The sequence below is a fragment of the Haemorhous mexicanus genome, chromosome 3, assembly GCF_027477595.1.
Source record: "Haemorhous mexicanus isolate bHaeMex1 chromosome 3, bHaeMex1.pri, whole genome shotgun sequence".
In the NCBI taxonomy this organism is placed as follows: Eukaryota; Metazoa; Chordata; class Aves; order Passeriformes; family Fringillidae; genus Haemorhous; species Haemorhous mexicanus.
Window position 1 is genome coordinate 41,549,179 of NC_082343.1, and position 26,311 is coordinate 41,575,489.

The 26,311-nt window shown below is 37.3% G+C and overlaps 1 protein-coding gene across 2 annotated transcripts; it reads left to right on the forward strand.

Annotated features, from left to right (window-relative positions):
- Positions 1-1,419: 1,419 nt before the first annotated feature.
- On the forward strand, positions 1,420-25,391 carry CEP43 (centrosomal protein 43). 2 transcript variants are annotated; one of them, XM_059841494.1, is made up of 12 exons: positions 1,420-1,719; positions 9,685-9,738; positions 11,591-11,645; positions 12,256-12,344; positions 14,272-14,406; positions 16,002-16,085; positions 17,553-17,770; positions 20,328-20,437; positions 21,055-21,123; positions 21,868-21,907; positions 22,543-22,636; positions 23,093-25,391. In XM_059841494.1, the coding sequence occupies exons 1-12, from the start codon at positions 1,630-1,632 to the stop codon at positions 23,165-23,167; spliced, it is 1,113 nt and encodes a 370-aa protein (XP_059697477.1). In that variant the 5' UTR covers positions 1,420-1,629; the 3' UTR covers positions 23,168-25,391. The 2 variants fall into 2 exon arrangements, with proteins under 2 accessions (XP_059697477.1, XP_059697478.1); XM_059841495.1 differs by lacking the exons at positions 9,685-9,738; positions 11,591-11,645; positions 12,256-12,344.
- Positions 25,392-26,311: the final 920 nt, after the last annotated feature.

Genomic DNA, 26,311 nt, shown 5'->3' on the forward strand with positions numbered 1-26,311 from the left:
TGCAAAAGCAGGGGAAAAAGTCCAGGAGGAAGACACAACTTGGAGAGGAAGACATGAGGGACATGGCATGGATATTTAAAAAAAAAAAAAAGTAAGAAAAAAAAAAATCTTTGCCAAAGTGAATGCCATCAAAAGGCATGGCATGCCATCAAGTGCAGGGACATGGAGCAAAGCTTGCCCAATTGATCCCCATTAAAATCACAAGATTTCATTTCCCTTCCCAAAAGGGAAACGAAATCTTGTGAAACAGAAAAAAAAAAGGCTTACAAACACTCTGGAAAGAAGATATGATCAAAAGAAATGCAATTGAAAAAAACCCCAAAAAACTGGAAAATCGGGAGATTTAATGACTACAAGAAAGAGGTCTGGGCAGAAATGAGGCGCAGTGCAAAGGACCAAAACATTCCAAAACTAATCACACAGATGCTGCAAATGCAGGGGAAAAAAATCCAGCATCTGCATAGGAATTCTGCAGTACCTCTCATGTGTTCAGCAGATATAGGGTGGATGGACACCTGTCCTCACAGGCCTGTCCAAGAGCATCCCTGAACAGTCAGTGGACGTGTTTTAAAACTAGCCTTACCTGCTTCTCCCAGGGGCTGTATGTGTTCCCTTGGAGTATTTTTAATTTATGAAATTATTTGTCATATACTGGAGTTCTCTTCAAGAAAAATCATAAGCATGGAAAAAAAAGCCACATGTAGTTCTGCAGAGAAAGCATCACAATTTACAAAGCTTTATAATTTTTGTTTGAAGGAGCAACAAGGAACTTGCTTCTTATTAAACGAGGGCTCTAGAAGCCCCTTTTGGTGATGTTCAGCGTCAGGTGCCCTTTCGGGCAGCAGGGCAGGCGGGTGAGACCTTTCCCGGAGTCCGCTCTGCCGTCAGAAGCTGCTGGATCGAGCGTGGCCCTGGATCGGGGGCTGTTCATCCCTCAGCCCGGATACAGAGCAGCTGCAGCTGCCAGGTGTCGGAGCTGTCCAAGCGCTTCTTGAACTTTGACCGGTTCGGTGGTGTGACCACTTCCCTGGGGAACCCTGGGGGGCCTGCTCCAGTGCCCAACCACTCTCTGGATTAAAACATTTTCCTAATATCTAACCTAAACCACCCGCGAGTCAACTTCATGCCATTCCTTCGGGTCCTGTCTCCAATCACCAAAAAGAAATCGCTGCGTGCCCCTCATGCTTCCCCTCACGAGGAAGATGGAGACTGTGTTGAGATCTCCCCTCAGTCTCCTCCAGGCTGAACAGACCAAATGAGCTCAGCCGCTCTTCCTACGGTTGCTTGGTTTGGACCGTGGCGGGAGACCGGGCGCGGCTGAGGAGCCACTTGCGGGCGCGGGCGGCAGCGCAGTTCAGCCGTTACCGCCCCCCCGCTTTGAACTTCCCGCCCGTCGCCCGCGCTGCCCGTTCGCCGCCGCAGTTTCCAGGCGGCCGCCAGCGGGCGGCGAAAGCGCCGGCTGGCCGCGGCCTCTCTGTGTCCCTTCTCGGGGCGGTGCCGAGGGCGGCCACTGTCCCGGTCCACTCCGTTCTCTCGGGTCCGCCCTAGGCTTGTGCCTCCGGCGGCGGCGAATCTGCCGGGCCGATCCCGCCGCTAGCGCGGTTTGCTCGGTTGTCAGGGAGAAGCAAGATGGCGGCCGCGGCGACGGAGGAGGACACGGAGCTGCGGGACCTACTGGTGCAGACGCTGGAGAGCAGCGGGGTGCTCAATAAGATTAAGGTGGGCCAAGAAGAGCCTTCCACCGGCGGGGAGCGTTGGGTGCTGCTGGCGGTGCTTCGCGGCCCTGCGGAGTGTGGGAGGACCGAGGCTTCCCGTGTTTCCCCTTTCAGTCCCGCTTGCAGCCGGTGTTCCCGGCTGGAGCGCTCCCTCGGCGTCGCGGCCTGGTGGTGGCGCCTGCTTTCCCCGTGGTGTTCCCCGGCTGCTCGTCGTGGAGCTGGTGCGAGGGCCCGGGGCCTGACCATGGCACGGCGCTGCCCGGCGGCCGCGGAAATTCGGGATCCCCCGGGCGGGCAGAGCGAGGGGAGCGCGGGGGCCCGCGGGGAGCCCGGCCCCGGCTGTGCGCGTTCGCTCTCAGGTAGCGTGTTGTCGCAAGAGCTCCCTTGCTGCCGCCAGATAGCAAGGAAGCAATGGGCAGCAGTGTGGTGCGGGACGGGGTGGGTGAAGTTAATCCCCGCTTCGATAGGGAAAGCCCTTACTGAAAATTTCAAGCGGGGAAATTGTGGAAGTTGTGGGTCGCTATTTATGCACTTGTTCTTCTTGGGTGTGGGTTACTTCAGTTGTGCCTTGAAGGCTTGCTAAGTCTGGAGACTCTCGGGGGATGCTGCCTGCTTACCGGGCACAAATAACGCTATGGTAAGAAAATTTACGGACGATAGTGGAGTGCACGCTACTACCGAGTCTGTGGTGCAGCCTGAGCTTGTATCAGAAAGGGTAGGAAAATTGGTTCCGTGGATTCTTGTTCAAATTAAAGCTTCTAGGAATAATTATTGTTTATAATAGAGAGCAAGTTTCCTTCAAGGAGGGAGGAGAAATGAAGTGTAGCTTTCAGATAGGGGATGGTGGTGTTTATCTGCAGTGCTGTTTTAAGTCTCCAGAGGTAGATGGTCTTTGCTGGTATTTCAACAGTTCAGCAACTGAAGTGGTTTATGGAAGTGAGAGTATCTTTGTGTATGTACTTTCAAGTTTACTGTATTTTGAACTAGTCATACTTTTCAGCAAAATAATATATTCAAGACCACATTGTTCATCCCTTTCAAATGGATAATCCTTATTTAAGTTCTGTAAGAGAATGAAGATTCTAGCTCAAGTAACGGTGTTCTGAGTAATGAGGCTTTTCTAATAGATGTCAGATAGGCCTTTTGGTGGCCTTTTGGGCCACCTGTTAACTGCTCACCTACTATTAATGCAAATATGGTGATAGTAAAATTGTAATTAAAAACATGGCAAGGCAATTGGGTCACATTGGGCTTGTGAACTGTAATTTCTTAATTCCTACCTTTGTGTAGTATGTAAAACTTCACACTATGGTTGCCAGTCCATTGAGTTTTATGTGAATAAATATATTGTAATTCACTATTCTATAATGCTTAGAGTGTGTGGTATCCAATACTGTGTAAGGTTTTGCCCTTACAGCAAATTAGCAAATGACTTAGAAAAATACAAAATGCAGCCTCCTTGCCAGATTATGTCTCTCTTTAATACAAGGTGTTACTGTTTAATAACTGGTATGCTTATGGCTGAGGCTTTTGGCTGGAAGAACTCATGGTTTTTTCCTTAGCTGTAAACCTTAATTGGCATGTGAGTTTGATGAGTGTTGTTTGGCAGCGTTAATGACTTAGAGATTTTGTTCTTCTGTTACTTGACAAAACCCTGTCGCTGGAACAATTAAGATTGAACAAGACTTTTTAAACTGTCATCTTTTAATTGAAATTAGATTATGCCATCCATTAAAAAAAGTTGCAGTCATCCTTTTATTAAAATTAGTTAAACTTGATTTTGTTCAATAGTACTTACCTATTATGTGTCAGTATTTTTTTATTATGTGGTAGGACTGAACATTTACATGTTATCAAAAATAATGCTTGTTTCATACTTTAGAGTGAGAACTGACCATTTTTCAAGATGGATGAGGCTAGAAAGCTACAATGAAGTATTTGTGATTTATTGAAGTTGCTACATTAGGGAGAAAAATATGTCGTCAATGTATAGCTGCATTGGTATGAGGCACTGCAAGGATTAGAATTCAAGGGGAATTATTTCAGTGGATGGAATGTATCAGGGTGTCACATTTTGTAAGATAGAGTAATTTTTAGGAAGAAACTTATTGGCATAATTTAGTTCTCTAGTAAGACAATTTTATAATGGCTTGCAGTTTATTAGTCTATTCTTAGTTTGAGATTAATTTCTTGGGTGCATTGGTGTTGATGTAAATTATTTAGCTGAAAAAATGTACTTATGACATTTTAAAAATTTGTTCATAATTTTTATATTTGTCTTAAAGTTTGAGCACTGAAGTAATTGATAAAGTAATATTGTGAAAACTGGAAGTTGTATAAATGTATTTACTGCTTGCATTTGAGAATTTCCTGTACTCTCTAAAATGCAATATGTGTGTATATGTATACACACACACATAAATAAATGTATATAGTACAGATGTATACTATATATAGTTTGTTGATCATTGGAATTAGTCTGATGAATGAAACAGCTTTCTAATGAATTCTGTAAACATACAATGTAACTGTAGATATTTGTATTTCACTGAAAATTATTGCTGTTTCTGTATGGTAGTGTACAAATAGGGGTGTTTTGTCTTGAAGAGAATGTGATCTTTCTCCTAGTGAAGCTCTTGTCATCTGAGCAAGAGGAGCCATTGTGTTTCTTTGTTATCCTCTTTTGTTTTGGTTTATATATTTTAAACTCTTGCTTTGGAATAATTTAAGTTTATATTACCTGAATTTTGCATCTTCTCTGGAACTTACTGTTGCTACAGTTATGTGAGAGGGGTTAGCATCACTGATGTCACATGCCTAGTAAAGCTTTTGGCCAGGTGGTACTGCTAATTTCTCACTAATTTGCTTCAAAACGTAGACAGCTGAGGTACGGGCAAGTGGTGTGATGTTAGAGAGGATAAAAGTGCCATTTTTTAATATGAGCATGTGCACAGGTCAGTTAAAATTGTCCTGTTTGCTTTTCAATCAATCATCAATCCATGTACAGTAATGAACAGTGCTTTTAAATGTCTTAGAATTATTAACTGTCATGATGAGCATGCTGTGCACTGCAGTGTAACCTGTTTACTGCATGTTGTGGTGTGTTGTTTGTTTTAGAGCAGTTCATACCAGAAAGTCAACTTAATATCTATTTATTTTTAGTTTTATAATTCAAGTAAAATATAACCATTTTTAATTTCAAATAAACTAACTGAAATGTAACATTTAAATGTCAATATGGTCCTCATCATATTCTCAGGGAGGAGTCTAAGTATGATTGGTTCCACTCCTTGTCCAGGACTTTGTTTGTTGATGTCTAGGGTATTATGTGTGCACAATCACTCCTTTATGTCACTTAGCCAAGATTCCAAAGTTTGGCAGGCAGTGGGGGAGAGCGTACCCCCCATGTCCTCAAGGATGAAAGCCTTTACAGATTTTGCACATGGAGATTACAGGGAGGGCATTACTGAGTAATGTTGGTAGAGATGTTCCTGGTTATGGTTTGACACCATCCTTGGATCTGTGATGCATGTGGACTGAAAGAGGTGTTCATTCTGGTGCAGACAGAGGTTTAACCTGGATTGATCACCAGCAGTTAAACAGCTCAATGTTCTGCCATGTCTCTTTCCAGAGCAATACATCTTCTCTCTATCTACCAAGGTATATGGCAGTTGTTTTGGAATTAGCAAGTGGAGATACTGAAAGTTGTGCAGAAAGGTGCCTGTGTGCCACTAAATTTTACAAATGAAAGAGATTGTTTATGCTTGGGCATGCACGGGCTGTTCCGCAATGCTGGAGCAGATGGTGGTTAACGCATTCCTGTGCTTTAGCTGGAAGGTCTCTGAGAAATTTTATGCATTACTTTAATCATTTCACTTCTCTAAACCACATGTTTAGCCACACCATCCTCTGATGTTCATCTTATGAGTGCAAGCCTGCAGGAGATTTTGCACCTCCAGCTGGCCCATTGTAGATCTCTGAAGTGTCTCCTGGACTGGCACTTGCTGAACTTGCCTACCCCTTGTTTCTTAGGGAATACATAATGCTGCCTGTATGGCTTCAAAAACAGTGTTCAGCTTGCTGAAGTGGGTTGAGAAGAGTAGTAGCATATGTGTTTGACAGGCTGAAATTTGTATTATGGTTTCTGCTAATGAGTCTTGGATGAAAAAAGAAGCCCAGGACTTCCTCTGCAAAAGCTGCGGAACTTAAGAGTTCGTAGGAATGTTGAGAGATGCATGAAGCAGACAGCAAGGCTTTGTTAGCTAGCAGACAATATCATACTCAACTATGCTATAGGTACAAAGCAGTTCCTACTTTTTGACCTAATATTCCACAGCATTTGGAGATCAGTGTTGGGAAGCCATTCATACGACATTTTGCCCCAGCAATAGAAAATATGGATAAAGTTTGATAGGAAAAAAATATTTTTATGAGGTCTCTTTGGAAGGTGTTGGGGTATTGGGATTGGAGGTGAATTGTGTAGCTGTACAAAGGAGATAGAATGCAAGGAGCAAGCCATATCCAGAGTTTTTGCATATTATAGGAAATCATCTTGGCCACTGATGTGCCTACATGCTTTGAGGTGTAGGAATGTGTTTGAAGTTTACACGCATTCTCCTGTTGGAAAATATTGTCTCAAGTTTTGTCTTAGGAAAATCAGATCTCTTGTTTAAGTCCTGCACAAATCTAGTCTAGCACAATCAAAGACAAATGCTAAAAAAACCCTCAAAAACAAAACACCAGAAATTCCACAGACTTGCTAAATATTATACATATTGGAATCTGCAAGTGGGAGGTAGTTAAGGTTACAGGTAATCATTCAGTCCTGAATGATCTCTGTCTTATCCTTTCACTTTTCATCCGGTATCTGCTATGTAAGATGCTGTGAATGTCTTTACAAAGCATACTGCTGAACAAGACCAATAGCCTTTTTAATGTAGGTGCTTGTTGTCTTCCTATTAAAAGCATATTTCCAAATGAGATAGGCATTTTTTGAGATGCCACCTAAAAAGTGTGTTTGGGGAACTCTTGAGATAGTAAGAACTGTTATCCTCTTTTCCAGGGAGCTGCAGATTGAGGGAGCTGTTTTCATGGACCGACTTTATTTACCCAGGTTCTAAAGAGGGATACTGTAGTTCAGTGCAGAAAACATACTTTTTTTCATGAACTTCAATTTCTGATTTATAGTACAGTAACAATCAGTAAAAACCAGTGTTCTCTGATGAGCTGTAAATGCCTGGGAGGAAAAGGGGAAATTTAATTTTATTTCAAAACACTGACCCATACATTTCTCTAACACAGACAGTATTTGTCATATACAATGACAGCCTTGCTTGTTTAAGCCAAGTTCAGTGAAACCAAATTGCTGTTTCATTGACATGAGCTCTTGCCTGATAAAACTTCTTAGGGATAGAAGAGAATGGGTGTCTTTCACAGTATGAGAAAGAAGTCTGTAGGCTTGATGGATGTAGAAGTGATAGACACTTACTCATCAACCCCTGTCTCTGTTGACATAATCCTGTCTTATTGAAGACTTAAAAAGACTATGGGTGGGGAATTAGAATATCAAGCTTTGGTCTGCTTTACTACTAGATAGTGAATAAAATTCTTCAGATTGTATTTGGATTGTGTTGAATTCTGCTAGCAGAATGAGGCAGTGCGGATGTATTGGGCTGATGCCGAAGGGTTCTAGGGCAAAGAGAAATGCAATCTTCTTTTAAAAACAAAAGAAGTGTGAGAAGAACACTGTAAGTGGATTAATCTGTGTAGTTATACTCTTCATATCTGCTGGTGGGAGCAAATTGCTGTACCTGATGATGGTGATCTCAGTCTCTGCTGTTCAAATTCTCTATGACTGTCCTCAGGTTCTGAAAAGCCTGTATGACATTGTCCATCTTACTGGTGTAGTATGATTCATCTTGTAGTAGGATGATTATTCCTTTGGTCTCAGCTTTGTTATTGTTGCTTTTTACTTTCTTCTGCATGAAGTTGAGCATTACTGCTTTAACTTCACACAAATTCTAGTGTGTGGTTCTTTGTCTAAATTTATTGACATGATATTTTAAGAGTATTGTGCCATGATCTGACCAGTACCCACCACAACTGATGAAGGTCAGTGTGTTGTAGTAGTAGTGTAAACATTCCTTGTGGGGATAGTATGTTAGTAATTAAAAGCCAGTGGATTGGACCTAGATGAGTGGAGCATGTAAACAATCCTAGTTAAGCAAAAAAAAAAAAAAAAAAAAAAGGGACAGTTTGATATTGTTCCAGAATCTCAAAACAGGTCAGACTCTGGATAAGCTGAGGTACTGGCAACTATTTTCAGACAACTTAATTCTTCAGTCCCATGATCCAGACCCTTAGGGGGGTTTACCCCTACCCACGTGCATTGACTGGTGTGTTTTATTTTGAACAGTTGTAATAGCCAGTCAGGAATGCTTTGTTATTTTTATTATCCTATTATGTAAATATATTTGGTTTCTGTGGCCTAAGTGACAAAGAAAGCCTTGCTTTCAGGTTGATCTTAGCGAGGTAAGACTAAATAAATAAGTTATTAGCTGCTGGTTGCAAAATTAAACAAAAACTGATTTTGTAATAATAATATTTACATTAATGGGGTGTGTAAAGGGTCTCACTGATTGACAACTGTATCCCAACACCTGAAAAAAAGGTAAGAAAAATAAATAAATAGCTTCTAAGAGGATTTTCTGATTGAATACTCTATCCCAGCAACTGAAAAAATGTGATTGCAGTGTCAGTATGACCATTGCATATAATTGTTGTAAGTGTTTTACTCTTCTTTTGGTGATAAATCCTTTTAGCTTTTTTGCATTATTTTTTGTCTTTCAGTAAGGTGTCCAAAGAGGAGTTTCCTTAAAAAAGAAGTGTTTGTTTTTCCCATGAGAGGTGTTTGGAATTTTTTTGTTTGGTTGTTTTTTGGGTGGGTTGGTTTTTTGGGTTTGGGGTTTGGGGTTTTTTGTTTTGTTGCGTTTTTTATGAGTGGGCATTTCCTTTTGGTTTTATTTTTTTGGTGGGAGGGACCAGTTACTTCATGTTTAGTTACCTCTTGTAATAGATATGAGAAAGTCCCAACATTCTTTGTATTAGTCTTATTCATAATTTTGGAAAGAAATCTTATTTTTAAATTTTGCGGGTTTTTTTGCTGTGGAGAAAACTCAAATATGCTGTCTTTTCTAGTTTATTACTGCAGGGTTATCTACTGACTTACTTCAAAATGTCAGATTAAGGGTTGGTTAAAGTGGCAAACTAATTCATCAAATGTATGTTGTCCATTTGATGTGTTCAGTGAAAGTAGAACTGTAGTGCTTATAAAAAGTTTTAAAAAGCAGGCAAGGCTTAAGCTTCAGTAGTCAAAGTTGTCCTTAGAAGAATTCTCATTCTTTATAATAATACATTTAGATTCAGGTAGGTAAACTATTACTACCAGGAGTATTTGAATGACTGTGATCATGTTCTTTTCCTTGAGAAATTCTGGGGTTTTGAGAGTATCTGAGAAGAAATCATAGCAATTTGTATATCTTAATGTTTAGTTTTTAACAGGTTATTATGGCTTATTTGTTTGTATTTCCTGAGTGAAATGTAAATGAAGGGTAGGTGTTTTGGAGCTGCCTGAAAGAGATGGATGTTTAACTGTTGAAGAAACAAATAGGAGATAATTTAGGTACTTTGTAATCTTTTTATGTACAAAGAAATAATTTAGGAAGTCTTGTATCAAATTATGCTGCCCCCTGCCTTGTTCTCAGAGTAGAAACTATTATTTCTCTGCCTCAAGTAACATTGTCTGTAATCTTAAGTGTTTTAATTGCACTGATATAGATTACAGTCCATGCCAAGTTGCTTGAGGAGAAGCAAATAGCTGTAAAGCTACTTGCTAGCTCTTTGAATCCTGTTTTCTTAGGGAAAAAAGTGCTTGTAGAAATGCTGTTTTTTTTTGGTTTTTGTTTGGCAGGCAGAGTTACGAGCAGCTGTGTTTCTGGCATTAGAAGAACAAGACAAAGTAGAGGTAAGAGAACCTTAAAAAACAAATCAGAAAGAAAAAACATCCTTTGTGTAGAATTAAATATAATAGCTTTAATACTTTCTATTTGTAAAATGTAACAAAATAAAAAGGTGTATTTCTGCATAAGATGTATAAAGTACACAAAACAGGACTATCAGGCTGTTTCCTGATGTTTAAAAATAGGAATTGTTAAACAGCCTTTTGAAATTATAATTTTAGGTGTCTGTCTCTGCTGGGTTTATATGGCTGCAGTCCAGTTGACCAGAATAACTAAATGATATCTCCATCAAATACATATTTTAGAAAAGATATCTACTTGACTGATCAAGATTTTATCAAATCAGAATAATTTCTTTTGAAATTGAAAATATTTTACTAGGGTGTCTTGACAAGTGTATTTCAGAGGCAGTTTAGTCTAGTAAAATGCCAAGTATGCTAATGCTTATGATATTTCCCATAAGGATATTGTAGGCTTGCTTCAGCATAATTTGCTTTAACGCTTAAGGATGAATTCTTAAGAGAAGGACTATGACTGGACACCTCTGCAATATATTAATATTAGGGGAATGAGATATCGGTGCATGGTTGCATAAGAGTACTACTGTGCTATACAGATACCAGTTTTGTGACCTCTCCTACTGCTGACTTTGCTTCATTTCCTCTGTCTTTCAATTTTCTAAAATTTGGAGTAGAGAGTGCTCTATGTCCAGCCTCTCTGCTTCAAAAGGAGAGGAATGTTCTATTCCTCTACTGGTTAGATGGTTGAGCTCTTTCTGAAAAAATGCTTACTGAAACAATAGTGGGATGTTAGTAAGGATGGGAAGTAGTTATTCTATGATATGAGATTCCATATTCCAGAAATTTAACATAAGATAGCTGAAAAAGATGTGGTGGAACAGTAATATGGAAGAACAGTGCCATCTCTTTATGGGAAGCTTCAGGATATTCTAGAGCATCCAGAGAACAACCTCCCACATTACTGGAGAGTAATAGCAATAGTTCAAGTAACATGAAGAGAGATTTGCTACAGTGCATTTCAGCTCACAATTTCTCAAAAAGCTTACATGTATCATGATATTTTAAATTTACACTGCTGATACTGGTGACATATTAATACTTACCATGACTCTTGAATTCTAAAATATTAAGCAAGGTTTCCTTTTTCCAGGTAGCACTTTCTTGTGTGTTAGCGTTTGCAACTGTAGTGATAAATACCTATAACTGATCTTTTTCTTACCCAGAATACCCATTCCATCTTAGGAATGGCATTTAGAATTTGTTTTGAAAAATCCCAGAACGATTTTGACAAACCCAGACATAGCATATTGATTTATTTTTGTTTAAAAATTGAAGAGGGCAAATCTAACATGGGAGAAAAAAGCATTTTTCATAGTATCTTTGAAGGTGTTTTAATTAATAGATGATTTATATTGATTTGTTTTCTAATAACTAGCATTGTCAACACTTTGTCTGGGAGATTTGTAAATTTCCAGTTTTTAAAAGGCTGGACTGAATTGCCGTAAACTTTGCACTATATTAGAGGAGGAACATGGGAAGTTACCTCCTTAGCTTACCTCTTTAGTTATTAGATAAATAAAAATCAGTATGCTATTAAGAATTTTTGTGAAATTACTTTAGCTCCAAGACAAATTTAATTTGTTTCAATAAATGTATTGCTACATAACTTTTACTTGTAGTTAGAATTCATACAAAGGTAGATTTTTAAGAAGTGTATTGTATGCGCAGGGCATCCCTGTGCAGCAGACTACACCCAAACATTAGTTTGCTGTGGTTTTCAGTTTCTTGCTAGCATATAGATGATGTTAATTGCTGTTTGGTTTTTGCTTTTTGACAGAACAAAGCACCTCTGGTAAATGAAAGTTTGAAAAGTTTTTTAGGTACAAAGGATGGTAAGTTCTTTTTTTAGTATGTACTTCTCCTGATAATAAAAATAGGAGACAAAGGATTAAATCTTTGAATTTTATTAATAGTGCAGTCTCCATTACATTAAGTATGCTGTTGTTCCTTTCAGATGTCCTAATTACTGCTTGTTCAGAATAGAATTAAATCTATAATTTTTAAAGTTAATATTGCTGAAGTTATATTTTTAATTAAGGTGATTAAGGCATTGAAGTTAATATTTTACAATGCCTTATAGTTGTGCTAGCTCAGAGACATTCTAGACCAATAGAAACAGTAACAGTGAAAACTAAGAGTAGAGGTGCAGGAGTGAATGTATATATATGACAAATGTCAAAATTATGTTTTTAAAACAGCTGAATAGTTTAAAAAATGCTGCACATGAATTTTGTAAGGAGTCTGTAAAGCTCTTGCAGTATTACTGGCTTAAATGATTTTTATATGATGGCCAATTCAAAATTAGGGAGTTGGTATGCAAACTTGTTATGAGGTGGTAGTTTGCTGAATGTCTAAACTGAAGCCATGTGTGCTGGTGTTAAATCTTTGAAATAAGATTTGGTTTTGTCTCGTGTATTTTAACTCTTCTTATTTTCTTTTTAGGTCGCTTGGTAGCAGGTCTTGTTGCAGAATTTCTACGTTTTTTCAATCTTGATTTTACTTTAGCTGTTTTTCAGCCTGAATCAAGCACAGTAAGATAGACTGGTTTTGTTTGTATGCAATGCTCACTGTTTAAAGTGCATGGCAATGAATGCAGAAGCTATGGCAGATTTATTTAAACCACTTATTTGTTTTTATTAAAGATGTGATTTTTATGTTTTGTCTGTAATAGGTACTTTAGTGTCATGAAAATACATTTTTCAGGAAAGTGGGCTAATATGAATATTTCTCTTTATCAAAATCAATGCTGGATTGTAATTTAATTTTGAATTTTGTAGAATCCTATAATGGTATATGAACCCTGCATACCCCTGCAACATTTTTTGCCCCTAACTTTACTATGTCATAATATTAAGTTAGTATCATTACATGAAAACCAAAATAATGTCTGTCATCTGCTCTGAAAGAAATTTCAGTGACACAAAGGACTTAATGCTGTTATACTTGACAAAAAGTGATTGAATAGAATAGTTCAGCTGGGAGGGACCTACAGTGATTATGTGGCCCAACTGATTGTTTTAAGCCTTTAGTACTGAATTAGAGGGTTTTCATCATCTTTGTCTCTTTTTATGGTAAAAAGGTTTTAATAATAATTTTGTGTTTGAAGCAGTTTCATTTCACTGAAGAATTTCTCATTATATCTGAAGTACTTTTTTTTCTTGAAGTTGGTTTAAATAGTTATTATATTAAAAATCCAATTTTTTCAAATCAATTACTTAGTTGACTTCTGTTTATCAGAAATTCATGTTTCTTTTTAGTGGCTTATCCAAAGAAAATCCTATACAACTTTGTTCTTTGCCAAATATCCTTAGCCAAATTTGTTGCTAAGTTATTACTAGAACACATCTGTACAAAGATTCATGTTCATGCTACCAAATAGAAACAAAAAAAACCAGCCACACTTTGTGTTGTGTTGCCACTCGCTCTTGGAAGCAGTGCTTCATTTGCATTGTAGAGGCATATTATGCTCTTTGAAACACTCCTTTCTGTTTTCCAGTAAATGTGTCCATTTCACCTAATGCAGAGCATAAAGGAAATTTGGCCAAAGTTAATTGAGCTGGCCAAGTCTGCTGTGTAGGTTGCTGAGAGATTTGACTTTGTCTTTCTCTACTAGCCTCTGCCTCTGAGCAGTTCTTGTACTGTCTCTTTATCCAGTGTGCTTGGCAAGTGGTGGCTCACATCAGTATTTGCTAGACCCTTGTTCTGAAAGGAAGTGTCTCTATATGGTCATAAGAGATCAGGATGAATTGGTGCCCTTTGCAATGTTGCCACCTGGGGTTGTGCTAACCAACTTGGGTTTGCTGTAGCATTCTGCTTCTCCTGTAGTGTGAAGTTCAGTTTGAAAAAGTGTTATTGGAGTTTTTTGGTGGGGTTTTTTGGATGATGCCAAATTGCTTTCATCCCTTTTTCTGTCCAAACCCATGTATTTTTTAATGTGAGACAGAGACTGAAAGTAAGTGTTGACCTGTCCAAGCGTAGTTCTATATGCAGAGGAATGGTGACTCCCCATCATCCATGAATTTGCTGGGACTGCTGGCTGGGTGTCCTTGGATCCTCTTTTAAATGTGATAGGCTGAAGTAATTTAGCCATATAAATTCTTAAATTCCAAAGCGTGCTAATGATGGCTTCTTGAATATTTAAAATAACTTTGTATGATCTGTGACAAGTTCAGGTACAGATCATAAGTAAACTATGCACTAGATGGTATCTAAAAGAGGTGGAGATGTGGCACTTTGAGGCATGGTGTAGTGGTGGACATGATGATCTTGAAGGTCTTTTTCAGCCTGTGTGATTCTATGATTGTATTACTTTAGTCTACCAGCAACAAGACAACATAAATAATCACTGTTCAGTTCAGGTAGAGCTGTGTTAAATAAGACTTTTTTGTATTACAAAAGTTCTTTTGTTTTCTGACACTTAGTTTAATGTGATTCTTTTTTCTTCTGTTGTCCCCCCAGCTAAATGGTCTTGATGGTCGAGAAAACTTAGCTCGAGATTTGGGAATTACGGAAGCAGAAGGTACTGTGGGTGGCCCCCTGTTGTTGGAGGTTGTTAGGAAGTGTCAGCAGAAAAAGACTTCAGGTGGTGGAGGAGTAAGTAATACTAAATTGAAATTTCTTTCTTTATGGTTTTTTTTTTTTTTAATTATGAAAAAGTAACTGAAATTATAAACACTTGGCTATTGTACTATTATACTGTTTCAGGTCTTTATTATATTATGCTTTCAGCTTAATCAGAAAGACAAGAGATAAACTTTATGACTATTACTTTTAATACCACCCTAGGGCTGTTTAATAGAATTAATATTCTACTACAACATAGTAGCACAGAGTGAATCTAGATAAATTACACAAAACACTGTGTCACTTATTTTCTCATTTCTGGTATGGTTTGATAACACTTTTATCTATACCTGTTTTCCTTGGCATACTTCTAATTTTAGTATGACCTGAAAAGCCTTGAATGAATTTTGTTAAAAGCTTTAAAGCTCTACTGAAAACTTATGTACTTAAAATTAAATATATCAAAGTATTGAACTATTTGAAGGCAATGACATTAGTATCTGAATGGAACAGATAATAAATATGTTGATTAAGTGAATTAAACCTAACCAATAGCATTTGATTGTGACTTGAAAGAAAGTTCTCTACACGCAGGATGTATTCAGCATGTCTCTGTCCCAAAGAAAGCTTAAATTCAGGAGTAGTTGTCATAGACTTCTTAACATAGCAATTTTCTGTCACATGAAAGTGGGATTTCCTTGAGCCCTTGCATTTCCTTGTGCTTCATTAGTTTGGGAATGCCCCAGGAAAGCCAAGACCCTTGTGCCTACCAGTCTCTCCGTGTCCTGCTATGGGGACTCCACTGAGCAGTCCACTGTATTGGAGAGTGTTTAAATTACTTGCTGAGGTACATGTGCCAACAGTGTGTTGGAGTCAAATCCTGTAGTGCAATTTAAAAGGATCCCCTCCTGGATCTCCTCACTCTGTGAGGATCCCCTCCTGGATCTCCTCACTCTGTGATTTCCATACTGTGTATGACTATAACTTCCCAATTTTCTCTAGTACTACCCTCAGCTGTCTTCCCAGTGTCAAGGTTTGCATACTGTCCAAGTGAGGGTGGTAGCCTTGTTTCTTGTTGTATGCAATTTTCATAGGATCAGAGAATCATGGAGGTTGAAAGATCATCCAATTCAAGCATCAGCATAGCACCATCACTGTAACCCTTAACCCACAGCACCCAGCACCAGATCCAGATGCCTTTTGAACACTTCCAAGGATGGTGACTCCACCATCCCTCTGGGTAACCTGTTCCAATGCCTGATCACTGTAACTGTGAAACATTTTTTTCTAACATTTAATCTGAATCCCCCCTGTCTCATCTTAATGCCATTTCCTCTAGACCTCTCACTGCAGGCATGGTAGAAGAGTCTGGGCGCCACCTCACTACATCCCCCCTGAGCCTCCTCTTGTTTAGGCCAGATGTTTCAACTGTTCCTTTTAGGACATGCTTTCTAGATCCTTCAGGAATCTTATTGCCGTTCTCTGGACATATTCTAGCATCTCAATGTCTTTTATAATGGGAGGGGCCCAAAACTGAATACAGTAGTCAAGATGCAACCTCACCAGTTCCAGTTTTTACAAAATTAAATAAAAGTTTTGGTAAGTGCTTATTTGAAACTTCTTAGGTGGCTCCAGTTCTAAATGACAGCCAGTGCCCCACATCAAAATCATCTGATGGACAGTCAAGTGCACACTCTATACCAAATAAGGTAAGATTATGCGTAATAAAAAGCTTTGTAACATATGTGAGGTGAGTAAAATAGAGAACTCCTATGAAACTGCAGATATGACAGCATATGACTCCGATGAAACTTCAGCATTCACTTAAATGATCTGCAGTTTGAATATATTTATTCCACTCGGCAAAACTTTCAACTATGATTCCAAGCAAAGATGAATTGTTGTGCTTATACTTTCCTGGCATGACATAATACAGGCCCCAGAACAGAAAAGTAGCTGTAGCTTCCCTTTATTGTAGCCAGGCTATCATCAAGCTCTTAATTTTCAAAAACAATTCTGTTCCTCTGGATAGGAAATCAAAATAATTTTTTATACTACCACATGTGGGTTTAAGTACTTTTTTCTGCCCTAGAAAAACCGATCTACTGCTGGTGATTGAATGTGATTCTGTGACTGAGATAAAATAGCCTTGGTATGAAAAAGACCTACCAAGGTGATTTTAACTTTCATGGCCTTTAGCTTGAAAATTTGGCTTCAGCCTTCTGAACGAAAGTTAATGACTGATAAAAAAATACTTCAGACAGTACAACCTGCATACATATTGGCCATCTGGATTAAATAATACTTTTTGTTTTGTTTCAAAAGTGTGCTGCTCTTTGCTTGTAGAAAGGAAGCTAATGTAATAAATCTTTTACTGGCTTAATTTTAATAAGTCTAGGAGAAAGTAAAAATAGCAGTACTCCTTGCTAGGTAATAATATAAAAACATTTTTCTTTCTCAGCCCCTTGATTATCTAGGTAAATTAGAATATTGTTGTTTGGGCCACAAAGCTGTGCTAAGTTACACTTGAGTTGTATGACTTTATGTGAAAGGTTGCACATGGAATTGTCCTTATGTTCCAGACTATAGGACTGAGCCATGAGCACGAGAAGAAGAGTGAAAATTATGTACTTTTAAAATCTCGCTTTTGTCATTTTTGGTTTTAGTATTTCACAGAATGTGTCAGTAACTATAGTTTTCTTATGCTAATTGCTTTAAAACCTAATACTATATTGCAGAGATTACCATTTAATGCGGAATTTAGAGTAATTTTCATGGGTTTAAATTGGTTTCTTTTGAAGACAGTAGCTATAATAAGAACCTTTGTTTGTAGAGATGTTGCAAAATAATATGAATAAAGCATAAGAATCAGTCTGTCTATAATTTCTGTATTTGATAACCAAGGTATTTTAAAATTGCTTTTATAATAGAAGTGATGTAGATAACATAGGAATGCACAGAATGGAACAAAAGATTTTAATGGCAGCAGCACTAAAGAAGACTTTATGAAGTGATAAAACAATGTTTTTCTGGTTCTTGATGATACTAATGAACTTGCTCATACTTTTCAGGAATTTGACGTAATATTTTAAGAAGTGATGCTTGGTGTTGTGCATTTATATATGCACTACAGTATTACATCACATGAATACTCACTCCTGTCTTTATCTTTCAAGGCTGCTGAAAACACTCAGAGTGATACAAGTGTCTCATCAGGGGAAGCAAGCAAAAGAAGTATTCATTTTTTGCCTAATGAAACAAAACTAGATCCTCAACTAGAAAACAAAGACTTGAATACCAAAGAAAAAAGTGATCCAGTTGTGGATGAAGATGATGTAGAGGGAGATTCTTTCTTTGATGACCCTGTACCCAAACCAGAAAGAACTTTCAGCTGGTAGGTAACGTGGATGTTCTTCTTAATACATGGTTTATTTTGTCTTCTGTATGCTTGCAGACCTTTGAGAGCTATTAGTTATTTGATGATTTATTTTGTAAGTGTTCAGATCTGGAACATTATGTTTCCAAAATATTCGTGTCTCAAATTGCGTTCTATTCCATGATTCCATTCTATTCTATGCACAGTGTCCTCTGGGATCTCTTGGAGGTAGTATGAGTGGAAAAACCTGTATTACTTTAAGGTGCATCAGTTAGGGTTTCTCATGTCCTTAGCCTGTTTCTTTGGTGGAGTGAACATGTGTGATGCACAGACATCAGTGTTTCTTCTTGCAGCAGAGCTGCAGTGGTGATCTGTACTAAAGGAAGAGGGCAGTGACAGGGACAGTACATCACATATCGGTACAGCTTTGTAAGGAATACAAAAACCACTCTAAACAGGCTCCACAGACTGTAAATAATAAGGCACATTTCCTTACAGCGGAGGATTTTCTCTTTGCATTGCAACACTTCTTGTGTTTTCAATGAAGTGTTGTTACTTCTGCGTGTGCCAATTTTGCAGATTTTGCATGCGAAGAACGTTTTTTATCATTTATCTGTGGAGTCTAATAACTGATAAATGACATTTGAAACAAGAACTAGTGACTGAACTATACAGCAGCTTTGTTATAAAACTGAAAAATTTATCTTTTTGTTATCATGTTGAAATATCTTGAAGCTTAGTTTAGATACCACTGTATTGAGCAATGCTGAAGGATCATTTCATGGTGTTCTTTTGCTGTGCTTAAGTAGTCAGAGAATTGCTCCAGCTTAGTAGACATTAAGAAGAAGTTGCGGGATCATTTGTAAGTGGGTGTGGCAGGTGACTTTTCCCCTGCCATGCTGATAGTGGGCAGGGCAGCATAAGCTCTTTTGTATTACTGCTATAGTAGATGCTTAATCTTAGAATAGGATCCTTCTGGTAGAGCACAAAGTTATCATGCCAGGTAAACCAGGTTTCTCTCTAGTAAATTAATGGACTCTTTGTGAAAGATTATTTATAATACAGTTTTTGATGGATGTTTTTCATTGGAGTAGACTTGTTTTTCTTCAAAGAGCAGGGATTGTATTCTGGAAAATATTGTGTGTTACAACTAACCCTACTATAATATTTATTTTCTAATTGTTAAGATTAAAACTGCATCTGAATGCATTTACTCCTCCTTACTTGGGAGCTTGTTTAGCTAGCCTTTAACCAAAGTAACCATTGTAGGAGATAGTCTAAATGGTAAGTTGGGTAAATTAGAAAAGTCCGTAAAAACTTTTGCATAATAATAATATTTACTAATTTCTTATTTTTAAGCATTTTCATATGACAGCAAGGGAAATTTTCTTTGAAACTGGGTAAACTAGATTTCTTTTAAAAGACAATCAAAAAACAGATTAATTATTTAGTAAAGTGAGGATTTTTTCCCTAGGAGAGAAACTCCCTACAGAAAGAATTGCTTCTAGATTACGTCTGTCTGTAGCAGAGTCACAGTCCACAAGTAGTATTTTGTAGCACATAATGTTACTGTGATGCAGCGATTCTAGTAACATCCCATAATAAGGTGTGCTGAATGTTTTACCAACAAGTGAGCTAGAATTTGTAGCTGAGCTGTGTGTGCTGAATTGCTCATTTTTACCTTCCTGACAACTCTTCTGGAGGGCAAAAAACCCCGCATATTCTTCATGTAGAATCCCCTTTGTGGTACTTTGTGCTGGTATGCTGGAGTCCCAAGGAGTGAATAAGTAGGACAGCTGCCAGCATTGCGTTCTTTGCAAAAAGGTAATTTTCTTATGGAAATCTTGCCCATTCATTTAAGATGGGTTCAGAGCAAGTAGTTGCTAATGTCAGTGTGAGAGATGATTCAGGCACTCGCTATCTCTAGGTCTCTGACCCATTGTTCAAAATTTTGAAGCACTTTAACGTGTGATGTTACACATGGTATTTTGGTGATCTAGATAAAATGAATGATTCGTCTCTTTTAATTTGTGTTTATTCATCCTTTATTTGCAAGTTCAAATCCTTTTGAACTAGGTAGTGCCAAATGAACTTTAACATCTGGTGAGATCTGTTTTCCTATAATGAAGAGGTTTTCATTCTGTGAACTAACTGCTCTTAGAATTAATAGATTCATCAGATGTAATCTCTTTAAGATGTAAAACTGAACTACTGATTTATGTCTGAATCTTTTTTCTTTTGGCTGCATTTACATGTGGGGTTGATGAAAGGCCCCTAGATGTAAATAGTGATGCTGATGAAGGTTCTCTGTCTGTGGGAGAAGACAGGCGGAAACCTTTGCATGGGTGAGAAAGTGGCTTTTTCAGTCAGTGTTGTGGTTGACACTTGTGCCAGTGAACTGCCTACTGCTTTTAAGGTTGCAGAGTGAATAGGCCTTTTTCCTTGCTCTTTTTTTTGCTGTAGTATTGCTGTTTTAGTTTTATGACAATTTAATAACAGAAAAAAAAAGTAATGATGCATATTTTACAGCTCTTATTGGGAGTGGAGTACTTACTTACTTATTTGGTTTTTACAGGAAAACTGAGGCTAATAAAGCAGGAGGTCTAGCATCCCTTTCTGATGCCCCGGCTTTAAAAAGTGGGTTAAGCTCCCTGACTGGTGCACCTTTGCTAAAGGAGTCTGATAGTAAGTTTTCATATTTTTTTGTGTTTTGATGATTGTAGAAGTTATTTCTGTTATGGAAAAATGATAGAGTATGTGGCCCCCTTCTGGTTGTAATATGCTTTACAGTAGTTCTTTCTTAGCGAGTGATGGCATACTGGTTTGGATATATTGTGGTACCACTGGGGCATTTTATGCTTTGGAACATGAAATACTTATCTACATCCCTTTTTTTGTCTATATATAAAGGAGTATATAATTCTACTGCTCAGTTTTAAACTGAAATTGACTTATTCCTTTGTATTATCTTAAATTATTTTTACCAGTTCTTTAGAGGTGCTTGCTTTTATGTTGTAAATCCCTGAATAGTGGGAGATTATTCCTGTTTACTCTTCAAGTTTTTAAACGTTACGAGAGTTCAACAGTGAAAATATAGTATGGTATTGCCGTAATGGTACACTATACTGTAAAAGTATGTACAGTAAAAAGTATGTATGTAAAAGTATGGTACAGTATACTGTAAAAGTACACAGGGTTGATATAAAAAAACAGGTGTTATAAATTGTTGGTTTGTATGTGTAAGTGAGATCTTACTGGTAAGTGACAAGTCCAATTTCTGATATAAGTGCTTTTGTTTACAGATTTGGATAGAAACTCTGTTTTAAAAGACCTGCGGTTGGTGAATGCAAAGCTGGGATCACTAGAATTAGGCAAGTAACTGCTAAACATGAGGAAGCTCCGATATTTTTGGTTGGCCATAACTGATAAATTCTGGCCCAGTTTTTTAAAGGAATCTGAGAAACTCAAATACACATATTGAACTAAAATCTTCAGTTTTTACTTACATTATTCTATTTAACATAGGTCATGAAGCTTAATATAGTTAAAGCAAGATGTGATCTCAAGAAATCCAGAAAAGTGAAAATTGGTGTCTTGTGGGTTAATATTTTACACATGGAGCAAAAATTTGATTCATTCTGTGCATGCATTTACTAATACCGAGTGATGAATTTTGTTGTTGAAGTTTCTATAAAAAGAGCAGGTTTATATTTTTGGTAAAAATAGCCTGGTAAGTAGTATTGCTTTTCAGTGGCATATTTAGTGGCCCTCCACACCTTTGAAAGTTGCCTTTCTTTTGGTGCAATATGAAGAAGTTGTAATGGAAGAATTCACTCAAAATAGAGCTGTCAAGTATTTAAGTTTTGTATTCAGCAACACAGCTAACTTTCTGAAAATGTATGTTCAGTTTTGCAACAGTTTATGTTAATAATACTGAGGTTAAATAATGGCAAACATAACTCGTCTTCCTAATCAGTGTAAGTAATTTAATCTACTCCCACTTTTGATGGTCATCAAACCATGTATTTTAGTGCAGGAATAGATTGGGGGGGGGGGGGGGTTGTGTTTCCTGAAGAGAAAACTTGTTTCATTAATAGCTTTTAAATCTTATTTAGGAAATGGAGATGATGATGAATATGCTGATGACTTCAACAGGTAAGAGAAGGATCATACCTCAGTAGGGTAGTACTTCATGCAGTATTAGCATATCCACTAGCATATTTGAATTATTTCATAATATGGCAGACAGTCACTATCACTGGATATTTCTGAACTCCTTTAAACTTCAGTTTGCTATTTTAATAGATTTAGTCACTAGTTAAAAAAACAACCAAACCGTATATCTTTTTATATAGGGATAATACGTTCCTTAAAAACCTGCTGCTAACTTCAGCATGATACTAAGTTGGGTTTTTTGTGGAAGGATTTCGGTGTTTTTCCTGAACCATGCACTTAATAATGTTTTAGCAATTAATGCAATTAGTCAATAATTATGTTGTATGTTGAGATATTCAATTGTAAAATAAAGCATCATGAATAGTTGGTAACAAATATTTAATAACCTCATGCTTATTATGTGAAGGTATTGGTGTTGTAAAATGCATGATTGAGGCCTAAATATTTCTCAGTATTTATAATGGCTTTGTTTAGGTAGAAAGCCTTAGGTAACATCATATCTGACTTGCTAGGAAGTGCAATTCCAGTCAAATGCTAGGTCTAAAGTAAATGTCATACCTGGATGTTTGATAAGGAGGTCTTATTTCTGTGCTTATGGTTTGCTTTCTCTTTAGTACAAGTCATCGCTCAGAAAAAAGTGACATCAGTATTGGTGAAGAAATAGATGACATTTCTGTGGGAACAGAAGAGTCAAATGCCAGTGATAAAGTATGATTGGTTTTGAATTGTTGTTTTTTATATTCTTCTGATCTTGACTTTGTTTCCAACCTTCTGTGAAGTAACATGCTGTTATCCTTAGTTCCTAGGTTGTATGTTAAGGTCCATTATTTGTTACATTCTGATTTTTGGACCTAGTATCCTTGCTATTAGGTGCTATATTGATAACAAACTCCCAACAAAACAAAAACCCTGCAACTGTTGTTCAGTAGCACAACTCACTGTGCCTTTCTAGGTGTGTAAAATGTATTTGAAGCTGGCTCAGTGCCCAACATACAAAGGTTTACCCTGGTATCTCCAGAGCTGTCTGAGTATCTCCTAAAGGATTTTGTTATCTCACTGAAAGAGCTTGAGGCTAAAAGATATATGAAAGCTTATGAAGGAATACATTACATAATACTTACTCTTTTTGTGATTTCTGAGTTTGCAATTTTATTTATTTTCTAGCTTGAAAGCATCACACAAGACCTTACCATTTCTCAGTTAAGCGACGTTGCAGATTATCTAGAAGATGTGGCATAGAATTGGACAGCAAAAATCTTTCATTGTGCTGGACTAGAAGACTGCTGTGGACTATTAATTTCCGACAATCACCTTTTGCTGGAATGTCCACTCCTTATTTGTGCCTTGTGTTTCAAAAATACTGTAGGTGAAGAAGGTTTTTAAATATTCTGAACAAGAACTAAATGAAATAGTGTGTTCCCATTTGAGTTTGATATCAGAATTACTTTCTTCATTTCATTCAGCCAAACCTTTCACAGAAGGACATGGATTTTCTAGGCAGAATGTCCGTTGCTGGCAGTGGACATAATAAAAACCATTTGGTAAGAGAACATCGAGAAAGAGGCATATGGCTTTATAGTGAACTTGCACTGTTATTTTAACAGTCAGATTTTTTTTGAAGATAACCAAAGCAAGAACCTTCAAAGGTAGTTGTTCAACTCACACTTCTTTTTAACACAACCTTGTCAAGTCAGCCTGTAGTCTTTATTTATGGTAACTCTAGCCACAATATCTAATTACTCCAGACTTACTTGAAACTGCTCTTTTACAGACTCCTCTGAAAGTTGGACATAACCTTTTTTAAAGGCATATTAAATTGAGAGTATCTAAACTCTTAAACCTAAATTTAGCTATATTTAGGAGCTAAATTTAGCACTAGTCTTAACCCAGAATATTCTTGTTTAAATATGTTTGTCAGACTGTTGATGGTAGACCTAAGCTGTTTTTATATATGATAATTTAATCAATGTTATCTGTTGTTAAATCACGAAAAATAATTTTGTAAGGATTCACAAATCAGTAATTAAATCTTATGGGGTAAGTTTTTAACAGTGTGTAGTACTTAGTGGAGCTTTGATTTTTGAGGGTTCTTCATGTGCTGTAAGATCACTTTCATTCTTGAAAATATTTTAAGTGAAAATGAGCGCCAAAAAGTGAAACTACTAAACTTCTGCTTTTCAGATTCTGACTGCTGTACAAAGTTCAATGCAAATATTTAAAAATACCATACTGAAGACATTGTGGACACTAAGTTCTAGCTAAGAGCAAATTCTTGTATTTTCATGATGCTCTTGCAGAACAGGGTCAGTCGTGGCATGGTTGACAGTTCTTCAGCTATACTGTTGCGAGTGGCACTGCTATAATGTGTAGGTCATGAACATTTGTAATATTGAAACAAGACTTCAAAATGTGCACTTTCTGAACATTGTGAACACATCTGGAAAACAGACGTGTAAGTGAATAGAAATAATTTTATTTTAAACATAATTTTCTTTTTTTGAGGGTTTGTAGTTTTCTTTTTCAGGAACACTGTTGGCCCGTCATCTGTAGTCACCACAGTGGAAGTAGCATGCTAAACTAAAGCCATTGGTTAAGCATATAAAGCTGCTACTAGCACTAGAAGCTGACTTAAATTTTTTTTGCACTGGGCCAGCAGGCCTGGAGCAGTGCTGGGAAGTTAGGCTTGTACATTACATAAATTATTTGAGAGGAGACAGCAAAAGTGTGCCTTTTATTTATGTGCACCCCAAAAATAGCCAGCAAAAAAGCATCAGAGTATTTAGTCATGGTGTTGACTTTTAACTTTGTGCCATATTGTAGCAGCTGAACACAGAGCTCTGAGAATTTTTTTCACCCCAGGAAGTCAATGTGCCGTAACTTCAAATAGCTGTAACACGTGATATAACCTGTAAAAAATTCACTTAAGGTTAGGGGAACCTGTGCCTCAAGATAATGTGTATGAAAAAGTTTGGATTAGACTTTCTTTCCTTTCTTTTTTCCTTTTTTCTTAAGAAGAGTATCAGCATGTCTGAAGGAAATAAAATTTCACATGAACAGTTGCTTTTGGCATTCATTTTTAAGGTGTATGGAATAATGCAGAGGCAGAGTTGTTTGCTTTCTTACATGCCTTGGGAAAACATGATGTTCCATTACCTTATAGGTGTAGGATATGTGGCAATTTATCATACCAAAAGAAACCAAAACTTTATTAAAATACTTCTAATTGCATATGAAGATGTGGCCTTTTCATTAACTAATTAGATATTTTAAGTGTTAACATGACTTGTGTTAACAGCCAAGTATTGTTCTCTTACCTTGGGAGTTAATTGGAGACCTTGCACTTTGGCTCTAATTGAAGGAAATACCAAAAAGTGGTATGTCTCCATGCTGTTCCTCCTGTGAACTTTTACTGAATTGTGTATAATAATTCAAATTGTAAAATAAAACTATTGTGCTGGCTAAATTGCGTTTTGAGACTTGTTGAACCAGATATCTTAACATTTAGATAAATAAAGAAAGCTCTATGGGATTTGAGGGGTTTTTATGAAAAATGCTTTTTATAGTCCAGTCTGCAACTGAGAGTCCTTTTAAGCCCAAAGGATCTTGCAATTCCTGATGATAAATCTGGTTAAGACTTGACAGAATTGCATTAGTGGTATTAGCCCAAGTTGTCAGGTGGTTTATGATTCAACAAAGGAAAGAAACCCAACAATCTTGATTGGGAAAATTTTGTCTCGTTTACCATTGTTAGAGGTATTTAAACATAAGTGACAAGTTAAGCTCTCTTGAATGCTTGTTTCACCGTATATTTCAAACCATATTGTTTTGTATTTCACATAGACTTCTCCCAGAAGGACCGATGTAGTTGAGTACCCCACCTCAGATGTTAGAATTGACAACCAGAGTCTTCTCGTAAAATGATGGGGACATTTCTGTGAGCAGAGAAGCAAGTGTTGGAGAGGGACACTGATGACTGCTCTGTGCAGTTCTGTATCAACTAGGTCTAGTTAGGAAGACTCTATTTTGTTAAATGCTCTTTGTAATTTTTTTAACAAATTCTGTGGTTTTTCAGAAGTAAAACCTAGACTATGACTGACAGTTTCATAGCATTAACGTGGCTCTTGTAACAAGGATGGATTATAAAAATGATACCTTTTTTTTTTTAGTGAAATTGCTGCATTCCACCTCTTTTTAAGTTAAGTGGGAAACCACAGCCCATCTCATAAACTATTTCCTTGTAAGTGATTTCCCCAGATATAATAAAATCGCTATCAGCTTTAGACTGTTTGATAACATATAGACACTACACCTAGCTCTTGAGACAACTGAAACACCTGATTAGGTGATGCTGGTAAAGATGGGGTTTACTACTTAGTTTTCATT

What these genes read in the sequence shown, in the direction of transcription:
- CEP43 (XM_059841494.1), top strand. Translation starts at nt 1,630, where the DNA reads ATGGCGGCCGCGGCGACGGAGGAGGACACGGAGCTGCGGGACCTACTG. An exon ending in CACACTCTATACCAAATAAG is followed by an intron (nt 16,086 to 17,552) that starts GTAAGATTATGC and finishes TTATCTTTCAAG; the next exon opens with GCTGCTGAAAACACTCAGAG. An exon ending in GCTGGGATCACTAGAATTAG is followed by an intron (nt 21,124 to 21,867) that starts GCAAGTAACTGC and finishes AATCTTATTTAG; the next exon opens with GAAATGGAGATGATGATGAA.